The 24,906-nt window shown below is 28.8% G+C and overlaps 1 protein-coding gene and 1 long non-coding RNA gene across 7 annotated transcripts in view; one reads left to right on the top strand and one right to left on the bottom strand.

The window, feature by feature from the left end:
• LOC135931190 (glutamate receptor ionotropic, NMDA 2B-like) overlaps positions 1 to 23,190 on the bottom strand; it is a 27,461-nt gene extending 4,271 nt beyond the window's left edge. Inside the window, exons 1-11 of one of the 6 annotated variants that reach the window (XM_065468126.1) lie at positions 23,168 to 23,190; positions 18,472 to 19,403; positions 12,425 to 12,615; positions 7,952 to 8,091; positions 5,491 to 5,591; positions 5,176 to 5,402; positions 3,952 to 4,081; positions 3,470 to 3,795; positions 3,101 to 3,242; positions 2,834 to 3,011; positions 1,983 to 2,156 (exon numbers count right to left, since the gene is read on the bottom strand). In XM_065468126.1, coding sequence (XP_065324198.1) covers positions 1,983 to 2,156; positions 2,834 to 3,011; positions 3,101 to 3,242; positions 3,470 to 3,795; positions 3,952 to 4,081; positions 5,176 to 5,402; positions 5,491 to 5,591; positions 7,952 to 8,091; positions 12,425 to 12,615; positions 18,472 to 18,696 — 1,834 coding nt within the window. In that variant the 5' untranslated portion in view covers positions 18,697 to 19,403; positions 23,168 to 23,190. Of the gene's footprint in view, positions 1 to 1,982; positions 2,157 to 2,833; positions 3,012 to 3,100; positions 3,243 to 3,469; positions 3,796 to 3,951; positions 4,082 to 5,175; positions 5,403 to 5,490; positions 5,592 to 7,951; positions 8,092 to 12,424; positions 12,616 to 13,531; positions 13,688 to 14,072; positions 14,209 to 18,471; positions 19,503 to 22,561; positions 22,614 to 23,167 lie in introns of those variants that run through there. The other 5 variants (XM_065468125.1, XM_065468123.1, XM_065468124.1 and 2 more) reach the window with 5 other exon arrangements.
• LOC135931192 (uncharacterized) lies at positions 14,972 to 24,906 on the top strand. The gene is made up of 3 exons (XR_010572965.1): positions 14,972 to 15,101; positions 15,164 to 15,236; positions 24,662 to 24,906. It is a non-coding gene; the product is annotated as an uncharacterized LOC135931192 (long non-coding RNA).

Genomic DNA, 24,906 nt, shown 5'->3' with positions numbered 1-24,906 from the left:
TTTTTTAAGAAATAAAATATTTTTTGGGTGCCCTAGCTCAAAAGATCTCTAGCCTATACTAAAAAACAATTAAGTATCCAAGTTAGGTCGAACTAGGACACAGAATGAAGGATCGATTTATCGAAGAAAAAGAAGCATTTTGTAATTAAAAAAAAAGAAGCGAACATGGAACACTATAATACTCATATGGTTTAATAATTGTATTAGGTAAACCGAGTTAAAAAAAAATATATGAGGTGGAATTTGTCCATAAATCTTACATTTTTAAATTTAACTTGCGAAAACTTATATTTTGTCAGGAGGTATACAGACATCTTAATAATGGGGGTGGCCCCCAATGTCCTCCATGAAATTATGGTTCTAAGTTAGCAAATGCTACATTTTAAAAGTAACGACGACTAGTTTCGCGTTTGACATCATTGTTTATTAGACCTACAAAGGTGTGAATCGAATAATAGGCTTCATAAATTGAGCATTTACGTTTTGCCGTAATTTTTTAATAAAAAAAACGTAACGCATCCCTCGTGTTTAAATTAGGTTGCCTCTTTTTATTAATATCGTTGATTCAAAATTTTGACTAAAAAAAGGGATTTGTCTTTGAAAATTATATTATCGTCTGCCTTCTTAATTATTTAATTTCTAAATATTCCATTTTAAGATATGAGTTAATTTATTTATATAATAGTATTGAAAAAGCAAACCAGCTTGCAATTTTTTTTAAAAAAATGGCTGCTAATGTCATGGGGTAATTTTACCTATTTGCGCGAGGCCATTTGAATTTGCATTATTTACGCTTACATCGCATGCGCACTAAAATGCTATTACTATTATTCTACTTATTCTGATGCATACGAATAATAACAAATATTATTCGATTCTTAATTGAAAATTAAAATTTAATTTCTCAAAATATTTATTAAAAGTGAAAAAAAAAAATAATGAAGGAATTACTAAATTTGTGGAAATAAAAAAGATTAAAAAATTCCACAAGAAACACAATGAACACTTACCAATAAATATATTTATACCAATAATTTCAAATATTTACGCGAATAATTCAGAAAAAAATCACATCGAATCTAATGAAAATCCTATTACTCACAGCGTATAATTTTGTTTTTAAGAGTCCTGTACATAAGTACTAATTGCATTGCCCTGCCCAAATATTCGAGTATTTTTTTAAAAAATAATTTTTAGACTCTGCCCATGTGCCCGGGCCGGATATTGGTCCAAGTCTGGAGGTCACTGATTTTTTAAATTAATCATATACGATTCAAAATTTGAATCGAATACCGGATAATTGACTAAGGCCTTAACATTATGTTATATCATTGTTTTTTCGAATAGTAAATCATTTCCTTAAACTGTTTTTTTTCTACAGATATAATAAATCATAAATTAACTAAAAAATATATATTTTAAAATATATAAAAAGGATCGATGATCAAGTCATAAATTTTGTGTTAAATAATTTTAACTTATCTCTTTGTTTTGTTTGCAGAATCCCTACAAATTTTAATTTATGATGCCAGAATTATAAAAATCAAAGAAAAAAGAAAAGAGGAAGAAGTTAAAATCCAGTTAAGTCAGAAAGTTTTATAACCTTCTATTAATATATTTATTATCTCCAGGAGGAAAGAAAAATAAAATAATATTTATATGTTTTTGTTCAACGTACTGTTTTAAGATATTTTATTCTATTTTGTTTATGTACTAAATAAAACCAAGTGATAAGATGGTTCCGGAATTTAAAAACGCTTGGGTTTGAACATTTTGAAGTCGCTAATCAAACAGATACCGATTTATAAATAACCCCTCGAACCTGGGGTAATATGGACCAGGAGCGGGTTAAGGCCCCTTTAAAGAAAATGGTTTTAATTTAGTTCCTGTCATAAACAGAGTTTACAAATTCCTTAAATCTATTTGGGGTTCATATAATCTTTTTTAAAGAATAAAAGAAGTTTATTATGTTTTCTTTAAACTTGTAGGGTTGCGTTTCTTCATGTCGAATCCCATAGGACTAATATATTCGTACAGAAAAATGGAAAAGGCTGCCGCGTGTATACATATCAACAATATCATGATCCAGGTCACATAATCGAAAGGTTCTGAAAAATTAGGAAATAGCGCATGAAATACTGGTGCGTTTTGTATCCCTTTCGGGAAAAAGTAGAGAAGAAAAAAAAAATTAATCAAAATGGCTTTCAAAAATAAGAAAAATATATAGAGCCAACTAAAATCTATTTTTTCAAAGAATTAAACTTAAATTTAGGTGATTGATACCGCTACCGAAATTTGATATTAGCCCTAAAGATGTTTTTAAGATATAATATTTTTTCAAATTTTGTTTTTTGATAAAAATTAAACTTATCATGGTATCATTCTAAACTCGAATTGTAGCATTTGAATCACTTGTGCAAAATAAAATATCAATATATAATATATTACTTATTTTGCATATAAATTTGAAATTATAAGGGTTTTAGTATAAGTTTTGAAAAGCATATTTTACAGATTTGAAACGTTAATATTAAATTTTAAAGTTTAGAATGATATACTTTACACGTTTGAAATAAGCTTTATATCAGAGACGTGCAGAAGTACCATTTGCATCGCCCGGCCAGTATTTTTTAAAAATATATTATATTTAAATTTTATAGCTAATAATGACGATTTAAAATATACGACCCGTCCTGGGTATTTGAAAAAATTTCGGGCCCGGCCCGGTATATTTAAAAAAAATTAAAATACAGTCCTGCCCGTGTAACCGGGCCGGGTTTTGGGTCGGACAAGCTGTAAAGTTCGCATAGGTTAAATATTAATTATTTATTACCTAAAAATGCGATGGGAGAAATAGACCCAGTTCTTAAAGACACCACAATAGCAATACCGGTCTCTAAAAAGGGTATCGAGAAGTCTATGATCTCCGAATTTTGCGATGTTATAGTTAATCCTATCGCCATTTCCGTTTTTTCTTCTAGCAAGCTATCGACTAATATATTCGATTTACCCTTATCAAAATAAAGAATAATAATCAATACACCAGAAGATTCTAGAAGGTCCAACTTCTGCCTTCTCAATATATAATCAATATAATTACTTTTTCCGAAACAATGGAATGTTCTTCTGTGGTGTATGTCAAATCATAGGTGAAACCCAGATCTTGGCTTAATTTTTCGAGAATGTCTATAAAATAACCTGAACAACAAGTCCAAACATTGGAATAGGTACGATTATTAATTCTAAAAGTAAATGATTGGCATTAAGGATTTTAAAAAACATATAAAACATTTATTTTTTTTTAAACTGTTTTTTAAATCTAAAAAAAACAAGGAAAAAAAACTTGCCCAATATTTTAACAAAATTTTTAAAACACTAAAAATTAATGTCAATTTTTTTTAAATACTCAATTTTAACAAAATGAGCAATACGCATCGATATTTTATACATACAACAAAGTAAACATTACTTTTCAATTGTCAAGGTGGTTTCATCCATGATAGGCTTGCACAATATCCCGCCATTGCAATAATTATTTAACTGAACGCCTTTCGTTTTATTCTCGTTTTGCGTTTCAGCATCATCGTTATCTTTAGCCTGGCTCTTCTTATCATCATTTCTTTCACGATTTTCGTTTCGATTCGCTATCTCCATTATAATAACGAATGGGGGTTCCTCCAATGTGGTGACCTTTAAATGAAATTGTTCTGGAATACCCTTCGGTGGGAGATGCTCGTTACCTGGCCAAACTATGTCCTTTATCTTCAGACCTTCATCCAAATTCCATTTCCCTATCTAGTAGACACAAAAATATAAACTCCATTATATGGTATATATCTAATTTTCAAACCCTATTAATATAGAGAACTTAGCTCCCAAAAGATAAGGAGAGGATTTGTATGTGTTATTACTCAAAAATTCGTTATTTTTAAAAAAGATTTTTTGAATAACTTTCATCCATTGCCGCTCTGTGTTGAGATTTATGATATCTAATTGAATATTTTTGGATGTACCATCCTCGCCGAACGAGACATTCTTCTTGGAGGAGGACCCGAAGTTGAAATTAGCATTTAGGAAATAACTAAAATTAAATTTACGAATTTTAATTAATCCTACTTCAAAATAGAAATATTTTTATTTTATATTTAGCTGTAAATAAACCTATAACAACCTACATCAACAAGAAGAGAAAGTTTTTGAATTAAGGATCTGTTAAATAGGTTTTAGTTGTAAAGAATATGCCCACTAACAGCATAAACAAAAAAAAGAGAGAAGTTTCTGAATTATTTTTACTATTTCTAGTTTTCTAAATAAATAAACATTAGAGGTCCGCAAAACCCCAACTCCACCCCCAGAAAACCGCAACCTACCGATCAGGAGGAGAACCATGTTTTTTAGTTGTATATTATTTTGCAATTTCTTTTATTTTTTGTTTGTCGGAAGTTATAATTTAGTTTTTTTTAAATGCTATATCATTTCTGTTCGGGACCAATGACATATAATAATACCTAAACTGACGATGCATTCATAATAATGCATTTGAGATCGTCGTTGAATGCAAATCAGCTGGACCCGCCATTTTGGTAACCCATATAGTAATTATTTTCATGTTATATTAAATTGATAATTTGCTTCCTTATTATCTCGATGATCAGGCAATTCTTTAATAAAGTTTGCTTCAGACATAGGAATTGGCCTCTCGTTTAAAATTTTTAATAATGATATTGGTAATCAAAATGACGTCCACAGCTGTTTTCATTGGGGCATAGTTTTAATGAATGTATCGTCAGTCTAGGTATTATTATATATCATTGGTTTGGACTCGGGAAATTGGATCGAAAATTTTGATTTTTTTGTAGGTATCTGAATATAAATTTTATTGCTACTGACTAGAAACTATTATTTAAAGACCGAGAATAGTTTTAAAAAAAATATATACGAAGAAACGTCGTAAAATAAATTGAGTGACATTTATGGGGGGGGGGGGGGAGGGGTGGTTATTATAATATTCAAACTCAAATTGTGAAATTTTATTCGAGCTCGGGTCGGGCTGGGCTGCGGAAAAATTACTTCGCAGACCTCTAGGTATATGCCCTAAAAATTAAAATCCTTCATAGTAAAAAAAATCACGGTTATTGGTGTTAATATGATATGGTATGCCATTATTTATTTTACTCGTAAAGTAACGAGCCTTCTTGGTGAGCTATCAAATCGCTGGAATAAGGATTATGGCAGGATAAATTTGATTTGGTTAGTAAGAAGTTGTCGATTTTAGCCAAGTTTTCCTTTATAACGAAATCGTGAACTCCGTTAGCGAACACCGCAGTACCTATCTCTATTTGTTCGACCAGCGATTCGGGAGTATTATCGAAGTATACGCCGAATATCCCTACAGGGTAGATCTTATTTTTAACAACAACAAAAAAAAATATTTTGGAGAAAGACATTTATGAATTGTGCTGGGGATCAAAATGATGTCTATTTTAAAACTTGTTGTTTATCAAAATCCATAAATTCCTGAGTATTTCCGACCACGGATTGAGTAACTATCCACATATAATCTTTACCGGTTAGCTTCAAATCATTCGCAACTTAATATATATATAAGAATTTTTTAAGATAAATTATTTCATACTTATAATTATTAAGGTCTTCTTGCCCTGTTTCGTCTTATTATTTTTTTTGAAACTTACGAGCTAAACAGATTCTGAACTAAAACACTCTATATTAGCTCCGTGAAGTTGGCCAAACATTTGGAAGCACTAACGATGAATCATATGTCATTTTTTAGTGCTTCGTTAGTGCTTATTAGTGCTCCAATCACTTTTGTAGCCGAATTTAAGAATAAAAAAATTTTGGCGAAAAAAACAAAAATAAACAAATATTGGCGACGTTCCAAAACAAAAACTTGAGTAGTATTAACATCCGGTTTTCGCCATTATTTAGTGCTTAATTAATGTATATAAATTCCGTTATTAATTTAGTTAACCGCCATATGGAAAAATAGTTATTAGCTAAATAAAAATTATTACTATATTGATTCATTTCAAAGTTTATACTAAAAATTATTTATTATATTTCTTCTTTTTTTCAGATAGAGATAAATGATATTTTAGGTAAAATCTAAATAGCTTCTTTCTTTTCAGGCTGTTTAAAGGACGCGATGTGGATGGTTAAACAGATGACTGTTAGAAATAAGACGCACAAGGACACGGCCTAACCCTTTAATATCAAGCCTTTTTTTGATAAATTTCCTATAGTAAAAAAAATACCATTTTTTTAGGCGTGATTATTAGATAAATAGCTTAATCGGAACACAGAATATCAGTTCTTTCATGTTTCAAAAATATCATAGATTAGATTATTAATATTAATTGTAAAGATATCAGTTTGAAATAATTTCTTTATTAATATAATTTATTATCTGAAAACGAGGTTATATTTTATCTGATATTGGAAGAGAAAATTGATTTAATTTTTTTTTTTTTAAATTTAAAGAATTTGGATTGGTTTAATATAAATTAGCTAATAAAATGAAATGAAGTAATTCATAAAACCTTTCGAATTTCGAGGGGGGGGGGGGGGGTGATAAATAGTTACGTTTGGCAGTTCAATTCTACTGGTTTAGGAGTTAACACCTATTTTAATTGTTTATCATTAATTACGATGTGATCGATTTCGAATAGGATTGTGATCAGATCAAAGTAATCTGATTTGCATATTTACCTTGTAGATCAACTTTGCTAAAAACGCCATTGAATTGACAGAGTTATTATTGACACTGGTTGGCATTTATATCTCTCCCATTATTAATCTTCTAAATCTAGTAAAAATTTATTTGTTTATGATGGTTTTAGTTTTGTAAAAAAATTTTTAAGAATTCCTTTTCTTTGAATCACATATTTAGGAAATCTTATTTAAATTACTTTTTTTTATCACTGGGTGAATATGAACAATCCCACACTACGTACCTTATTTACTTTGGGATTTGTATACTGGCACCTTAATTTTCATTGGTCATCGTATAAAGAAATAAAACTATGCTAAAGTGCTCTCTTGCATGCATCCCCTAGATCGATATTGTTTTTTAGATGTATTCTGGAGTTTAAGAAAAACTATTTCGCGAATATTTTAGTTTTTTTTGAACATCTAAATGAAAGAATGATTCTTTTTAGGGAAAGTATTATGTTGTAGGTAAAATACAACAAATTCCCTCAGGCACTTTAACATGAGAGTGGGGGGGGGTCAATATTTTCATTGAAATTGAAGGGATTGTGAGTAAGGAGTTGTGAAGATGCTATCGTCATTAGAATAAGAAAAGAATGCGAGGGGTTGGGAAATCCTCCTTTTTTACAAATTTGGATTTGGATTTCCCAATTTTGTGCTAATTTTGATTTGAAATTTTTTATCGTTCTTAAATTTCCTTAAAAATATACTCTAATTAATTCTTCCTAGTTGCCTGGCCTGCGACTACAAAACTAATGTATCTTTTTTTTTAGCGTGGATGGTTTTTTAAATGACTTGGGCGCATCTGCAAAACCTTATTATATATAAAATTGTTATGAGACATTTCTAAATTGGTTTTAAGTATGCGCCCAATACAAATTTTGAAAGAATAAGCTGGTTATAACCATTTTCCATGTTATAATTAGGAAGACCGAATTTTTAAATCCCCTTATCTGGTTGGTCTTCGGAGACCAGAACTTTTTTGGAGTGGAGAGTGTGAAGAACATTAAACAAAATTACCATAATACAATGTAATTATTATCTAAATTCCAAAATTAAAAATGTCGCCATATCCAAATAATAGCATGTAATAAGTAGGGTTTGGGGTTTGCCCTGTTTATTAATTGACCTTTCAAATGGTTTAAATTTGAAAATTATTAAACTTTTTTTAATATAATTAATAAGTTAAAATATCAAACTTAATTAATATAATTATGTTTATTACTTTTAAAGATTTTCGAGGCCTCATCCCTACTAGAGTGCAATACAAAAATTCGCGCGGTAGTTAGCGTCAGTGGGTATAGACTCGTCACTAAATCATTCTGAGTGAACGATTCCAATTTGACTATCTTCAAGATTTTAAATCTTGTTATATAAAATTCAATTATATTATTATTTTGACAGGTTCATTTCAAAATAAGAAAAGTACATTTTTGCAATAGTTTGCTTAATTCAAGGGGTGGGGTTGGGAATTTTAAATCGACGGTATTATATCTACCCATGTCAACATGAAGGGTAGGAGAAGGAGAATTACCTCCGTGTATCTTTCACGGAGGTAGGGGATGTTTTAAGGAGTGAAATATTGATGTTTTTGCCTTCAAATTAATATCTCTGGAGACCTATGGGGTCCCTTGAATAAAAAATTGGTCAACGAAACTAGAGGAATAGAATTTTAAAATAAAATTCGTATTATTTTTATTTTTAGGAATTTAAAAACTTAAACAAAAAAAACTCATTTTAATTTTTACAGACCAAAATACCCGGTTTAATTACCCATCATATAAAATATTACTTCCGATTTTGAAAATAAAATTTTTGAATATTAATTATGGTAAATAGTCATTTTTTCAGTAGTGTAGTTAAACTGATCGATTTCGTCAAATTTTAGTTTATCCAAAATAATATTATGCAAGCCTGAAAGAAAGAAAGAAAGAAAGAAAGAAAGAAAGAAAGAAAGAAAGAAAGAAAGAAAGAAAGAAAGAAAGAAAGAAAGAAAGAAAGAAAGAAAGAAAGAAAGAAAGAAAGAAAGAAAGAAAGAAAGAAAGAAAGAAAGAAAGAAAGAAAGAAAGAAAGAAAGAAAGAAAGAAAGAAAGAAAGAAAGAAAGAAAGAAAGAAAGAAAGAAAGAAAGAAAGAAAAAAGAAAGAAAGAATCTTTTTTAAAATAAATTCAAATATCAAAAGTTCGCAAATGATAAAATGAACTAGTATTGTTCGTTTTGGCATTATATAAATTAAATTTTGCATTTTAAATTTCATTTTTAAAGAATCGCTTGCAAATAGTATATTTCTTGGTAACGAATCGAATAAATTACCAACGATTTGTATTCATTTTATGAATAGGCCACCTCCTACTGATTGAAATTTTTCGAAAAGAAAAAAAAAATCCTATAATATTGATTAGCGGTTTAATTAAGTACAATATGCGGGTCTCCTTTTTTATAGATATAATATTTCGACTTGGAAGAGCCCTATATAATAAATTTATATGTTTTTAAACAAAAAAAAATACATAATAATAAATTAAAGTGTTGATAAAAGGCTCGATTTAAGCCGATATAGCCAGAACGAGATTTCGCTAATAGATGTCCAATCCAAACCTTTGTGCCATCTATGAGCAAAATCTTAAGGGTTGCATAATATTTTTCCTAACAAAATGTTGAGAGCCGTTTAACAACACTAGTAAAATTAGATATATTTTATTTTTAATAATAATCAAATTAATCGACCATTTTACACATAAAAAATTGTTTTTATTTTGGATCATTTAAAAAAAAATAATTTAGTTATATTATTTTTATAAAATAAAATAAATTTGTTTTGACTGTGGTCATTTAAATAGATAAATTTTTTAAACGAAAAAATGGGAAGATATTATATTTCAATTATGTTACAACTACAATACTATAAATTATTTTATTAGATTAATAAAATACAGTTAAAATAGTTTTAACCTTGAAAGAGGATAATTGTCAAGATGAAATAAAAAATTATTGTTTTTTATATAGAAAAAAAAACATTTTGTAAATAAATTTTCGGTTTTTTTTACATTTAAAAAAAAACGGAATTATTTTTAATTTTCAAATTTTATTTTGAAAATTTATTTTTATTTTTTATCGTTATAAATTGAGATGTATAAAAGTTCATGCATAAAATGCAAAATATTAGTAGATTCCAAAGGGAGACATGGTCTTAATTATATATATAGTCACAAGATACGCAGCAATTAATACAGTTATTAGCCGTTCTCTAAGACCTGAATACCTAACATCTTGGAGCCTGTTAACTTGTCATTAGATGATGGTGTAATACCAGATGGCGTAACTTCTGTGCCTTGGTATTTAGGTAAATCCTTTTGGGACTTCACATGTGTCTTTTCATTTCCATAATAAATTAAATTCTGACCCGGATGATATAACCTAGAAAAAAAAACAATTAAATATTCGAAATTAACAAATTTTATTATTTTTTACCAATCGTTCTCTCCCTTTTGACCTAAGTCATGCGGAACTTTAAAATTTTTACAAAAATATAGGTGGCAAAATTTATACAATTATTATTTTAAAAAAAATAATAAATAAATAGAAACTATATTAAAATATAGAATACAACATGAAAATTGAATAAAAATTTTAAAAAAATTAAAATTACAAATGTATGTGTAGATAGCAAAATGGAGGCGCCCAAAAAAATAAATGAAACTAGGAAAGGAAGATGACATTTACTAATTTTGATGGCTAATTTTTGCCGTTGATTAAACATCTTTCTTGGAGTCATTGATTGCTCAGTTGCGCTTTTCATGCTCTTTCAAACTTAAGAATTACAAAGTTTAATGGTCGAAAAAAATGAACTAAATAAATAAATTTGAAATAAGAGAGAGTGGGAACACTCCATTTCTTTTCTTCCGGTTTGATTATCTTTGGAGTTACGTTCCATCCTTCAGTCTTATAAACTAAATACCCTCACCTCACAGCCAAACATAAATAAGTTATTTTCGCTTTTATAAAACCTTTGCTCTTTACACCAAATTGATTGCTCTCTCCAAAAAAACATTTGGCTAATTGTAATTGGCACGTTTTTCTTAGGATATACAGTCAACCTAACTGATTCTTGCTTTATCGAGTATTCTTCTTCTTTACTCTACCCCTTTTTTCAAATCGCTTAGAATTTTATTGATATTCAAAGTGATACTATATCAAATATACTCCCTGTTCAATTTTTAATTCAAAAAAGAATTAATCATTTATAAGATATCGAACGATTCTCTTGGGTTACCCAAAGGAATATTTAAGATATTTCCCCCATACTTCATTTTTAGCGATTTAATTTTTAAAAAAAATTTCAATTTAATTACAAGTGTTTACACACGAAACGTCAAATCAATATCATTTTTATTTTCAATATTGCTTTAAAATTTTGTTAGGTAGGATATAAGCCAGATTACCACGTTATTCTCAATTCTTAGTGATTTCCATTTTAGCACCCATCCGTTCTTATCGAAGATAAATTGTAATTATTATTCAATCTTGATAAAACAAGAGGAAACATCCTTATCTTTGTCATTTTTGTTTCGAATTTCTTTATATTTTTCAAGCTCGAGCACCCCCTCCCTTGTAATGATTCACCAAATACATACAAAATTTTTAAGAATGACGGAATTTTTAAAATTCTAGACAGGGTCGAAAAATGATCAAAAATAGAAACCAGGCCTTATTGAAAAATAGCCAGGCTTGAAAATGAAATATTAAAAATTTAGGGCCAGACCAGTTCTTGGAACTTTTTTTAAAATTTAAGTCAAGCCTAAAATTTTGTTCTTTCTTTCTCCCAATCTCTGATTTAGATAATAAAAGTCATTTTTATATTTGTCTCATTTTTTGATAGCTTTATTTTATATTTGGATAACGGCCATTTTAAAATAAATGACTAGGGAAATCTGCGATAAAATATCTCATATTAATTGTAAATTGATTTATAATATATATCCTTTTGCACTTCTAAATTATTTTTAAAAAAATGTAAGAATAATTTGTATTCTTGTGCCGTCGGATTAAATGCTCGATGTTCCTATAAGGGAACAGCAATTACCATAATTTATCAAAATTATCCCCAAAAAAAGATTCAAATTTTATTAAAATTAAAATTGTATGCAGGCAAAAGCGTAAAATATAAATTCTAGTCTTCTGAATATAAGATAAGATTGAAATAATAATTTGCATAATCCCCCTTAATGAGACTTAACTTATATACATGTTAACGTCAATGTATTTTTTCCTGCAATGTGTTACTTTTTTCAACTTAATATCGTTTTTTGAGCTCGTTTTTTTTAAATTTTGATTATATCGGAAATGTATTCCAGCACTAGAATGCCTATCTTATGAATTGTAGATAATTTTAGGGGTAACTTTGTAGTCATTTATATAAAAAAAGATATGGAAATATTCAATATAAATTACATTAAGTAAATGTTCTTGGAAAAATTGTCTGAAATTTATTGGGGTAGGTAATATTCCAAACCTGAAAACATACATTTCGGGTAGAATCAGATTTTTAAACTTTAAAAAAGGCGCTCACAAAAAATGATTTGAAGTTGAAAAAATAACACATTGCCGGAAAAATTACATTGACGCCTAACATATACAAATTTTTTTTTAAAAAAAAATAGGATGATTCCAAAAAGAAAAGAATCTATTTTTTAAAAAACTTTCTGAAGACTGATTTAGGATCCAAAACGTAATATCGCATGCCAGATATTATATCTTGTTTTCCCACGATATTTTTGCTACTTATCACAACAAAACGCTCCCAGGAATATCTGTCTAATACGCTAAGGATAGCTAAAGTTTGATGTTTTATGGTCGGGGCTAGTTGGATCATATTAGTTTGGGACGTTTCCTGATATAAAAGAAAACGTATACGAATATTGTGTTTACATAATTATAGTCGAAACTCAAGAAAATTTGTCGTTGGCACAGCTGATTTATTTAAATTTCTATTCGTCCGTTTATAATCAGATTTGCCAGATTTAACAGGTTGTTAATAATAGGAAAACGATTAAAACTTTGAACGTCATTTTTTTAAATACATTTTACTCAATCCTAATCCATATCTCTCTAACCTTTAATTCCTACTCCTCACTTCGGATATTTGTTTAATTTCAAATATATTTCATCTAATTATAAAAAATTCCCTTCAGCTGAACATAACTAGAGTTCAGCTATTATCGTTCTACACATGATATTTTTTTCTATTTATTTAAAATTAAAAATATAGGAAAAACAAATAAAACAAGATTAAAAACATAAAATTTCTGTAAATGATAACTAATCTAAAAGAAGTTCTAAGATAGGGCTAAAAAAACGATTAGTTGAAGAATATTCAGTTTTATGATAAATGATAGTCGTATAACTATTGTTTATTAAACGGCTCGATTTTTAAAAATGGCTAATCCAATAGCCATAATATGTTCTGCAAACCTTGAGATTTCGTTAATAAATGTCCGAGCAAAATCCCCAGGTCTGCTTAATATTTTTTGACTAAAATATTGGGTCGGCTGTTCAAAAATCGAACCGTTTAATAACACTAGTCGTAACCAAAGGGAAAATATGAATATTTCCATCCCCATCGGAAATTTGCATGTTCTCGCGAATAACATTTTTGGCTAATAAAATAAAATAAAAATTGTAAACAATTCTATAAACATTAATTTGAAAAAAAAAAATAAGTAAAAAGTTAAATAATTTTTTTTTAATTTTATATTTAGCAAAAGTATTTTTATTTAAAAAAAAAGGTATTGAAATAAATTTCTAACTGAGTATACAGAAAAGCATCGGCTTAGATCTTATTGGCGATCTTTTGTTTTACCCCCACCGAGGTAGAAGAGGACTCGCTGCCCTTACCTAGCTACGGTAAAATTAAGAAAACAAATATTTATTTTATTCATATTAGGCCTCAACGCTTAAACTTCATTCGCATCATTCGTAATAATGATTTCTCGGAAAATTTTTCAGGCAAATCTATTCTCGTTAAATTGGTAAAAAAATCTTTCACTGTGATCGACACTCATTGCAATTCATTCGCAATAATAACTATTAAAAGATTTCTAATACTATTCTACTATACCTATAAATTTTTATCCTAAGCGCTATTAGTGTCAACTTGTGTCAAAAATTTTATTAAAAATTATTTGTCATATTTATTTATTTTTTTAAAAAACTAAAAGATGTTTAATATAATTTTATTCAAATGATTGTTATATAAAGATGCTAAAAAATTATTACAAAATTGTAAATTTCTAAAATAATATTAATAACTCACAACACATTTAAATTTTTAAATAATTTTTAGCTTACAAAGGGAATCAAAATTCCATTCTTATTCCCTAGAATAAAAATTTTTTTGACATTCTTTTGATATTCGACATGCATGAAAATTATCAAATTGTCATATGATATTGTATAAAATTAAATATAAAATCTACGAATCTACATTTAATAAACATTATTTGATTGACATTGGATAATATGTAAAGTTAGCTTAAATGTGTTTTTCCCGGCAATGAGTTATTTTTACAAAATTAAATCATTTTTTAAGCGCGTTTTTTTAAATTTAAAAATCTCATAATTTTGCTGTTAATGAGTCATTTATAATTTATATTAAATATGTATAGAAAAATTTAATATAAATTATATTAAGTTTAAAAGTTCATGGAAAAATTGTCTGAAATTCATAGGATATGTATTCCAAACATGACATCATACATTTTCGGTAAACTCAGATTTTTAAATTTAAAAAAACGCGCCCAAAAAATGCTTTAAAATAAAAAATATAACATATTGCAGGAAAAATTCACACGTTAATTTTAACATATATAATAATACACTGGAAATTTTTTTTAAAAAAAAATCCGGGCCGGGCCATATATTTTCAAACCAAATATTTTAAATCGCCATTATTAGCTATAAAAATCAAAAATAAATATAATATATTTTGAAAAAATCCGGGCCGGGCCGGGCCTTAAATTGTACCTTTGCAGGTCTCTGAAAAATATTAATAATCTTTCTATAATTTATATTTTTAAATTATATTTTTAAGAAATAATATTTATACTCGATAAAATATTTTTTTTATAATATATTCTTTTAGCGTAGTAGTAATTATGTATTTCTTTATTGGAAAGGAATATGAAATAATTTTTCCCATTAATCTTTTTATTATTTAATCCAAAATGTGTTTATCAACCTCTCGGAACATAGGGATTTTTGCATTCCTTTTCCGCTTGAATCCCGGCCAAAAAAAAATCTGAATTGACCAATGTATTTCAACATGTATAGAGCATTCACGCTGTAAATTTCAAACAATTTTGCGCAAAGACTATGGAAGTATTTTTAAATTTATATCAATTTTTAAATTGTTTTATTTTTTTTTCATATGAATTTTAAAGGAATATACAAAAGTTTGTGGCGAACATTGTCTGAAAATTTACATGGTACTACACAAGCTGGAATACATTTCCGGTAAAATCATATTTTTGATAGTTAGAAATCTATAAAATTTAGAAATTACGAATCCCAATAGATTTCTAAATATGCTAACTAGATTAGCCATTCATTAAATAAAAGTGTCCATACATGGAGGTCAGCTGTAGCGCCATTTTGTTGTTTGCACTTAATTGTCCTTTATTTATCATTATATAAATTTTTTGTATGAATTGTGCGACGCGGATTAAAAACTATTTACATGTCACCTGGCTCGATATAATTTTTTCTAATTTCCGGCCCGACCAGCCTCTTTTTATTTATTTTTATAAATTTTTCAGGCCTGCGGGATAGGCTTTTTGCCAGGCCGGACTTTGCAAATCCTACTCACTATGACCAGACGGGACAGGACCGACTTCCAGATAAAATAACAATAAATGCCACCTTGCGGATTAAATGTTATAAAATTATATATTTGTATTATAATTATTTTTAATATAATTGCATTTAAAAGATTTAAAACATCGATTATTAAATGAAATATCAAATATATCGTAATTTAATTTTTAATGACTTGCTTAGAAATTTAAATTTAATTTATAAAATAATATAAATAATTTTTGCCTGGAGAAGAGTTTACCTATTAGTTTAATCAAACCCAAATGACCTGTAAATACTTCTCTTGGCAACGATTCATTTCCAAAATATTTAAATTCTGACCCGGTTGATATAGCCGAGATTAACAAATTATATTTTTTTTAACAATCATTATCTCTTCCCTTGGACATACGTCAAGCGGAACTTCAAAATTATTAAAAAATATAAGCAGCAAAATAAGAGCCCTTACATCAGAACCTAAAGAAACTGAGATGCTCCTCTGATCGCCCGTTCCGTTGAATACCTTATATCGAACAGGCCATTTGAGGACAATCCCAATAATTTAGTATTATATGCAAGCTCAGGTTACGAATGGCTCGATAGCCATCCCCAGTTCTCCAACCTAGGCCTCTTATTGTCTGGAGAACAGCTACGCATTTCCATAGCCCCCCCCCCGCCTTAGCTGTAATGCCGTGGTTCCCCCATTTGCATCGATTGTGGCCATCCCATCGAATCGAAAGCTTACCATCCTTCACTGCAAGTTCTCCCATGGACGACAATCGCGTCATAAATCTATTAACAACATCCTCCTAGCTGCTCTTAAAAAAGTTAATATTCCACCCACCCTCGAACCAGTGGGCCTCTCAAACGAAAACGTCACACGCCCCGATGGCATATCTCTCATTCCCTGGACTAATGGTCTTCCCCTAGCTTGGGAATATACCTGTGTGGATTTTGCCGCCAAGTCCAACTACTCATTTTCTGCCATCGAAAAGGCCGAAATCCTAAAAAAACAAATATGCTTGCCTCACCAATACCGTGTTTATCCCAATCGTTACCAATACCTTAGGCATGTTCGGAAATGATTCTCTCAATTTCATCAAAACTATAGGAAAAAAATGAGGCAGATCTCAGGGGACCCCAATGAAGGATTTTACCTTCGTCAGCAGATCTCCCTGGAAATCTGCAGGTTCAATTTTTTAAGCATCCACTCTTCTTTAGGGTGATTTTTACCCTTTTTTTTAAATTTTATTTTATTATTTTTTTATCCCATTTCACTTTTATACATACTTATTTTTTAATTCCTTTTTTATATATTATTAGTTTTTTTATATATATATTTTTAATTATAATTCGTAAATGAAAAATTTGTGAAAATTTGTTACTTAAATAAAACTATATGATACAATTACAACTTTTAACATGTTTTTGGGGAACTTGTAGTCCCACCTCCGTTTTTATAGAATGTGGTTTTTTTTTCTTCATATTTTTATTTGTTTTAAAGAATTCTTTGTGTATAATTTTAAATATTTTATATAAAATGCCATGATAATTTTAAAAGTCGTTGAATAGTAAATCAGCTGGTAATTCACCATTTTGATTTTCCCATATAAGAATTTTTTATAAAATTGGAAATGAAAATTTAAGTTTTCATATAAGATTCTAAATGTTATTTATTTATATGGGATACCAAAATGATGTCACACCAGCCTATTTAGATATGCATTTAAATGAATGAATCGTCAGTGTAGGTTAAAAAAACGTTATACCATGTCTCTAGTGTTGCAAAGTAACGTGTATGAAGTAAAGTCGTTACTAACAGCGTTACCTTTTTTGAGGATCTATTCATTACTTGTTTCAAGGGGTAACGCGTTTCTTTTGAAGTAACGAGTAACGCGTTTCTTTTGAAGTAACGAGTAACGCGTTTCTTTTGAAGTGACGTTTACAGCACTACATATCTTTCCTAGTGCTGTTGAATGGCTCGATTTTTAAATACAGCCAACCCAAAGAATGTTACGCAAATCTGAATTAGCTAAAATCCTAATATAAAATCTATTAATTCGAGCCATTTAACAACTCTACTTGCGTGCAATAATGGCTTATTTTGGTAATAGGATTACTTTTTTTAGAATAGGAAAGTTATACAAATAATCTTATTAAAAGAAAATTTATTAGGTTATGCCCTTGTTCGACTCAATTTTGATGATACTTAATTGCTTTTTAGCCAAGACTAAACTGCTTTGTAACTAGGATACCCTTATTTGCTTTTTAGGATGTTTAGTAGATACTAAATATCCGGATAAACCGCGGTTGTTTAGTAATAAGTTGACTTAGGACATTGCCTCAATTCTTTAAGAAAAGATATACTTTCATATTTTTCTTTAGTTAGAAGAGATTCTTACCTAAGGCAAAGATTATCCATGCTAATTCAAAACTTTCCTACTTTGACTCCTTGTGCTAATCCTTTTACTAGCCCTCTTTACTCACCCCATGTCCTATGTTATATTCTATTTTTTTTTATCATCACATAACAACAATGTTAAATATAACTTTTACCGAGAATAAAGAAATATTTATTTTTTTAGAAAATATACCGTTTATATTTGTATAGTTTATAACCCTCAGTAAGGGGCCGTCCTATATATATTTTTTAAACAACTCTAACTCCTTTGATTATAAATGGAGTCGAAAAATTTTGATTTGGTCGCATTTCCCTTCTTTTTTGAATCAGCTGATATTAAAAAATATAGCTCTTTCCTCAGCGTTAAAACAACCGCAATTCATAATACAATACTATTTTGGAAAAGGTTGGGAGTGAGTTAGGCTAGCCTCCAACTCTTCTCTTCCTGTATATGATAAATGATATTTCATTCATCCATTTAAATATATAGGAAACCTGAAAAATGGATGCTGAATTATCGGCGTTCCAGATTAAAGATGGAATTCCTAAAAGGTCTAAAGATTTGAACAAATAACCAACGGTCGATGCCACGGAGGTTGAGTAAGCCGAATCGTAATTCACGAATAAGATAGCGCTTAGTTGAGTCGGCAATAATTTGTCGCAACACAAGTCAATTATATCATCGAGCTCCCAGCTGGTCACGTAAAATTCTTTGGCCATCAACTTGTAACTCAAGTATTTGGTCAGCGATTTTTCTGGCCGATACAAAGAAGATGGAAACGATTCATTTTTGTGAGATGACGCGGAACCGCTGTCATCGTTTTTTTGATTGTCCCTCTTATTGTCATAATAACGTTTCACGTATCTCCCATAATTTTTCCACGGATAACTACCCACATCCTTCCTACTAATAGAGGATACGTTATAAAATTCGGGACCCCTTAAGTCGCGGGTTCTTACGTGACTCTTGGTTGCGATAATATATCTACCTACTTGATCAATATCCCCCCGAATAGAATGCCCGGTGTCAATGGCATTGTTGAAGTTATCAAAATTATCAGCGTCGCGGAAAGGATCATTGTGGTCACTCCTAACATAGCCTCTTGAAGAGTCTCTTACAGTTTTAAAATTCGATTTGCCCTCCTGAGACAATGATACCACCACTTTAGCATCGTTATTTTGGAGTGCTACAACTTTTGCTATGCTCTTAGTAGATGCCTGTTGATTATGTTCTTTCAAAATACTTGTCAGGGCACGTCTATAGTCTCTCTTGAAGAACTCGTTGTTGGGTAAAATGGCCGCTAGAGTAAAAACTTTGTTGTCATTAACGTCGTAATATGTATCCTCGACATTTTTTGTTACTCTGACGTCACTATCGACTGCATCTAATCTGGCAGCTTTGACGTCATCGGGTAAGATTAGGAGCGCTAAAGTAAAAGGGATATACCTAAAATAACTACTAAACATTATTAGAGTTATATTTTATTATAATATAAAAAAACTTATCAGCTTTAAATTTTTTTCTTTTTAGAGAAGATAAGATAAAATAAAGGTTTAATCTAAATTCAAAAATTTGAATTTTCACAAAAGGGAAATAGGGAAATAAATTTCATGATAAAAATAATTTATAAAAAAAAATAACCATTTACCATTCTATTTATAAATCCTAATTATTATGAATTTATTTTTTATCAATTTTTTATTTTTAAAACTAATAATTTGTAATATAAAATAATATAAATTGCTCCGAATGTGATTATCACCAAAAATGAAAAATTACCGAATAATAGAATCCTTTTTACTAAAATAATAATAAAAATCCTGATTCTTATTTAATAAATTTTAAATTAAAATTCAATTTTAAAAATAATTTAAAAAAAGGAGTTAGAAATTGTTAATAAAAAAACAAACCATTTTGCATTAACAGATGGATGGATGATTAATTTTGGTGTAGGATCCCGTTGAGCACTTAGGCCCAATCTATGTGTGGTAATTGTGGTAGGGCCACATGTGTAGGGGGGTGGGAATTCAAGGGAAAATCCCCATCGGAAATTTAATAGTTCTAAATATTATCTTAAACTAATTTTTAAAAATCCATCTAACCCCCCCCCCTACTCCACCATCCACTACCCTATCCCCCAAAATTGTATACAATATAGTAAAGAAGTCTACAAAAGATAGATGAGTAAAAGTTAATGAATTTTTTTTAGATAACGGTTATAATTCAAAATATAAAAAAAAAACATTTTTATGATATTTAAAAAAAATGAAACGCCAAAATTATTTTTTAGAAAAATTCTAATAAAATTTTTGGTGAAAAACACCTATTAATAGTGCTCTCCTCTACCTTAGCAAAATCTGGAGTAGGAAATATTGCCTAAGTATTCGGGATCTTGCTAATATAAGGCCCGAACATTTATGTCATCTACCTAAATCTTAAGCCTCGGGTGATATTTTTTTGGATAAAATATTGAGTCAGCCGTTTTTAAAAAATCATCTTGCACTATCATAGAGCTCAAAGTAATGGGAGGAAAAAGCATTCTATCTCTGTTCTCCCAATTGTATAGCCTTTACAGGACTACTCTTTTGGTTAAATATTTCATCTAGGGTTATAATTGGATAGAAAATTGTGACAGAAATTTTTTTTTTTTGCAAAAAACAGCATCGGAAGAATCATATATTGATAAATTCCTCTTTTTTTTTACATAAAAAAGGGATTCCTTTCCGGAAAAATAACTAATTTTTTTTTCTTAGCAGGTGTACTGATTCAAATAAATCCTTAGGAATAATTAAATCCTTGACTGCCCAATTATTTAATGAAAAATTGTTTATATTTAGGCTTTATGTACAGATTTCCCCCCCCCATCTTTGTTCTTGATATATGGTTTATAGATATAGTGATTATATCCGGCCTGTGGAAAAACATTTTTAATCGAACTTTCCGACCCGATCATCTGGCTCTCTTCCCCAAGGAGAGTAGAGTTTGGCTGAACCGGCTTTGCCGACTATCTATATTGATCATGTCATGTCAAGCTTAGGAAAATCGGGGCCTGATACCCTGATCAAAGTTTGTAGCAAACAATTAATTTTATCAAAACGAAGGGATTAGAATATAATTATTTCTCGGGGATTCTTAAAGAGTTAGTAGGTAAGTGGGTAGTTATTGAATCAACTTCCCTTTACTTGATAACAGGTGGGGCCAATATTTTTCTAAAAAACAAGCCTTACGTCGATTAAGGTTAAAAATATAGATCTTGATTATGATTAATATATTCACTTACCCAAATAATAAAAAAAATTTTAATCTTTAAAAAAAAAACAAAAAATAAATTTAATTTCCTATTAGATATACTAATTGGGAAAACTTTTGTAATACTATATAACGGAACCGCGCTTAAATCTGAAAAAAAAAATATAGCAAAATCGTCTTATTCGATGGGAACGTGTGTTGAATAATTAAATAAAATAAAATTGCACATAAGAAGCTTCGATTTTGGTTTGAAAAATAATATATTTATATATATAAATAATTGAAAATTTTTATTTTAATCTGTTTTTTGGGGGGAGATATATATAATTTGTTCCTTTGACGAATCGTCAACTCGTTAACTCGTTCATTATAGACGTGCTCAAATCTTCTTCTTTTGCTCTTATTATTTTAGGTGTGTCTCAAATTAAAGTTGTAAGAGTAGTGTGCTCCCAACATTATTGAAGTTCCCTCGCTGAGTCCTCGTTATAATATTAGCATTGGGCAATAGCAAAAAAATATGCTAAATAATAATAATGACAGTTATGGACAAGTAATAAGACAGTTATTAGCAAGTTCATTTATCTGACGTTACTCAGACATAATTAATTTTAATGGTTAATCAAATATAGGTTTTGATTATTGAGAGATGATCTCTTCTCCATACAATTCCTTAAAATTTTTGGGAGGAATTGTGATCCTCACTAATGGGTGGTGGGGGAGTATAGCCGAGGTTTTCAAACTTCTTAAAAACTTTTGAGGCTAAATTTTTTTAAAAATATTAATTTCTTTCAAATTTTATGCTAATTTTGAAAAAGCCATCAAATTAGAAATCTAGTGACTGACCCCACTAAAAGAGAGGAGAGAAATTAACGATGAATAAGCTGGCAAACATAAATTTATTAATGCGTCCTAATTTTATGCTTTATAATTGAAGTGTGAATGATAAACTTTTTTATTCATAAAAAAACTTCACACGTGATTTTCTATTATATCTAAGCATATAAAAAAAATTTAATTTAATTATCATCGCAAAAATTTGCAGAATTTAATTCTTCTTCTTCACAATAGAAATGAATAAATATTGATAACACTGATATTTGATTCTTAGCATCTTCTAAGGGGGTCTAATATTCATATTCTAAGAATAATTAAATTGGGAGACATTGTTCATCAAAAGTTACTTATAATATTAGTGACTCTTGTGTAATTGCTGTTGAAGTTTTTCCCAGTAATCATAAAAACACAACTAGTTCAACAACCATACCCAATAAAGAGCTTAATCACCCGAGCTATCTTATTTTAATGCTCGTGATCATAAATAAGATTACTACTTACTTTTCTACGAATATGAATAATGGATTCAGTTTTTTTAAAAGATTTGCTAAATGAAAATGACAATAATAAAATTGAAATTATAAATTATAAATATAAAAGATTCTTTTAAATCTTTTTATGTTATAATTAGATTTTCATTTTTTTTATTTTATTATATTGTATAATATTTTTATTTATCAAATAATATAAGTCAATACAAATTTTATATACGAAATTATAAATAAATTCCAAATTAAATAATAATGTTAAGAATAAGAATAAGAATAAGAATAAGAATAAGAATAAGAATAAGAATAAGAATAAGAATAAGAATAAGAATAAGAATAAGAATAAGAATAAGAATAAGAATAAGAATAAGAATAAGAATAAGAATAAGAATAAGAATAAGAATAAGAATAAGAATAAGAATAAGAATAAGAATAAGAATAAGAATAAGAATAAGAATAAGAATAAGAATAAGAATAAGAATAAGAATAAGAATAAGAATAAGAATAAGAATAAGAATAAGAATAAGAATAAGAATAAGAATAAGAATAAGAATAAGAATAAGAATAAGAATAAGAATAAGAATAAGAATAAGAATAAGGAAGAAAAAGTGAGTCTAACTAAAGTCTGTGGGGAGAAGACTGCCATTGAAACTTTGATAATACGCTTTAAGGATAGTAATAGCCAGTATCTGCCTGAGGAAGGATCCTTCTCGCGGATCTCAAGTATGTTTGATGTGAGATTCTAAATCCATGAAGAAAGATAATGCGATCTTGATATTTCCGAATATTTGGAAATTTTTGTTTTGAAGGGAGTTTTATGTATGTCTCTTCTGAGTGGTCAGCTAGTGAATCATAAGAAGAAGCCAATTTGAGAGCACCTTTAATATTTAAACAGACGATTTTCTTTAAAATAAGTTTAGTTTTAAGCTCAATAGGAGAAGCTTTTTTGTTATAAAAAATTGTGGGACTCTTAAACTCTTGGAGATGGGGAGATACGTTATAGGACTAGAGGATTCATCAGGTAGCCTAAAGGTATTATAACCAATTTAAGGCATTCCGTCTCACTGTTGAAGTTTTGCAATAGATAGGAGATGCAATCAGAGAGAGACTTAGCAACTTGTAACCTAGCACCTTTGGGAATTCTTGATATTATGTTAGGTTTTCTAGTAATGAGGAGTAGAGTAGGAGATTATATTGTTTCATAATACCTTTTTCCATAAAATTAATTGTTTCATTTGCAGTGACCTTTATTAGATGCTGTCATCCTACATTCATCATGAAATGATGGTTGGAATTTTTATATATTTATAAAAATATCTACTTTTTCATATTCAATAAGTGTTATTAGGTTATCGCAGTATAGCCGTCCAAATAATGAGTCCAAAAAAATATTATTAATAATATAATAACATAATTTATACGCAAAAAATAATATTGACATATTACATATACATAAATATATATTATAACTTAATATATTAAGGCATTACCATAAAAATACGGTTATACATAAATTATTCATATTAGTATATTTAGGTGTAATATAATATTTTAATTTTATAAAAAAATGTCAGAGACCTTCAAAATAAAAATATTTTAAGTCCGGGTCTACCAGCTCGGTGGCAAATTTTTTGAGATCTAGATCTCAGTCTGTGATCAGTTATGGCTCACGACCCGATTTTTTTAAAAAAAAAAATTTATAAAGGAAAGAAATCTCAACCTCAAAAAAAAATTTATATTTACATCTTCTATTTTAATGTTATGTATTAAATTTAAATATTCAACTATCACTTTAATAATTTAATTATAGGGAAAGGGAGGAGGAGACCTAATGTTGCTTGTCTTAATGATACTTTTGAGAGGGTATAAAATGCTATAATTTTATTAACTTTAATATTCGCTATAGTTTTCAATTTGATTTTTTTTATACATAAATTATTCGATAGTAAATTAAATCCGGAACAAACCGAACTAAGAAAGAGTCGCTATAATTAGTAGCCAGTTTAGCAAATAGGTCCCAAGGATTCGAATCTCTAAAAATTGTCGGTTTTTTATTTTGAAATTTTAATAAGCTATCCCCCCCCCCCCTATTTATTTCTATCCTTATTCTTAGAAATTTTAGAGTATGGGACTAGAGAGATCCGAAAAATAAAAACAGCAAAGTCAAAAAAAAAGAGCGATAATGGGAGCTTAGGAAACCCATTTAATTCAAATCAAGACCTGAAGAGGTACCATTTGCACGACCCGGATTTTTTAAAAAAAGTGCCGAACTTCTGTTAGGGCCAGGCATGCAGGTCTCTGATTCAAAATAATTCTAACCTTTATTTGTAGAGTGGGAAATCACGAAAAAATTTTATA

The sequence above is a fragment of the Gordionus sp. m RMFG-2023 genome, chromosome 1 (genome assembly GCF_954871325.1).
Source record: "Gordionus sp. m RMFG-2023 chromosome 1, tfGorSpeb1-WG-v2, whole genome shotgun sequence".
NCBI lineage: Eukaryota > Metazoa > Nematomorpha > Gordioida > Chordodea > Parachordodidae > Gordionus > Gordionus sp. m RMFG-2023.
Note: the sequence above shows the minus strand (reverse complement) of the source record. Positions and strands in the feature narration are given on the sequence as shown.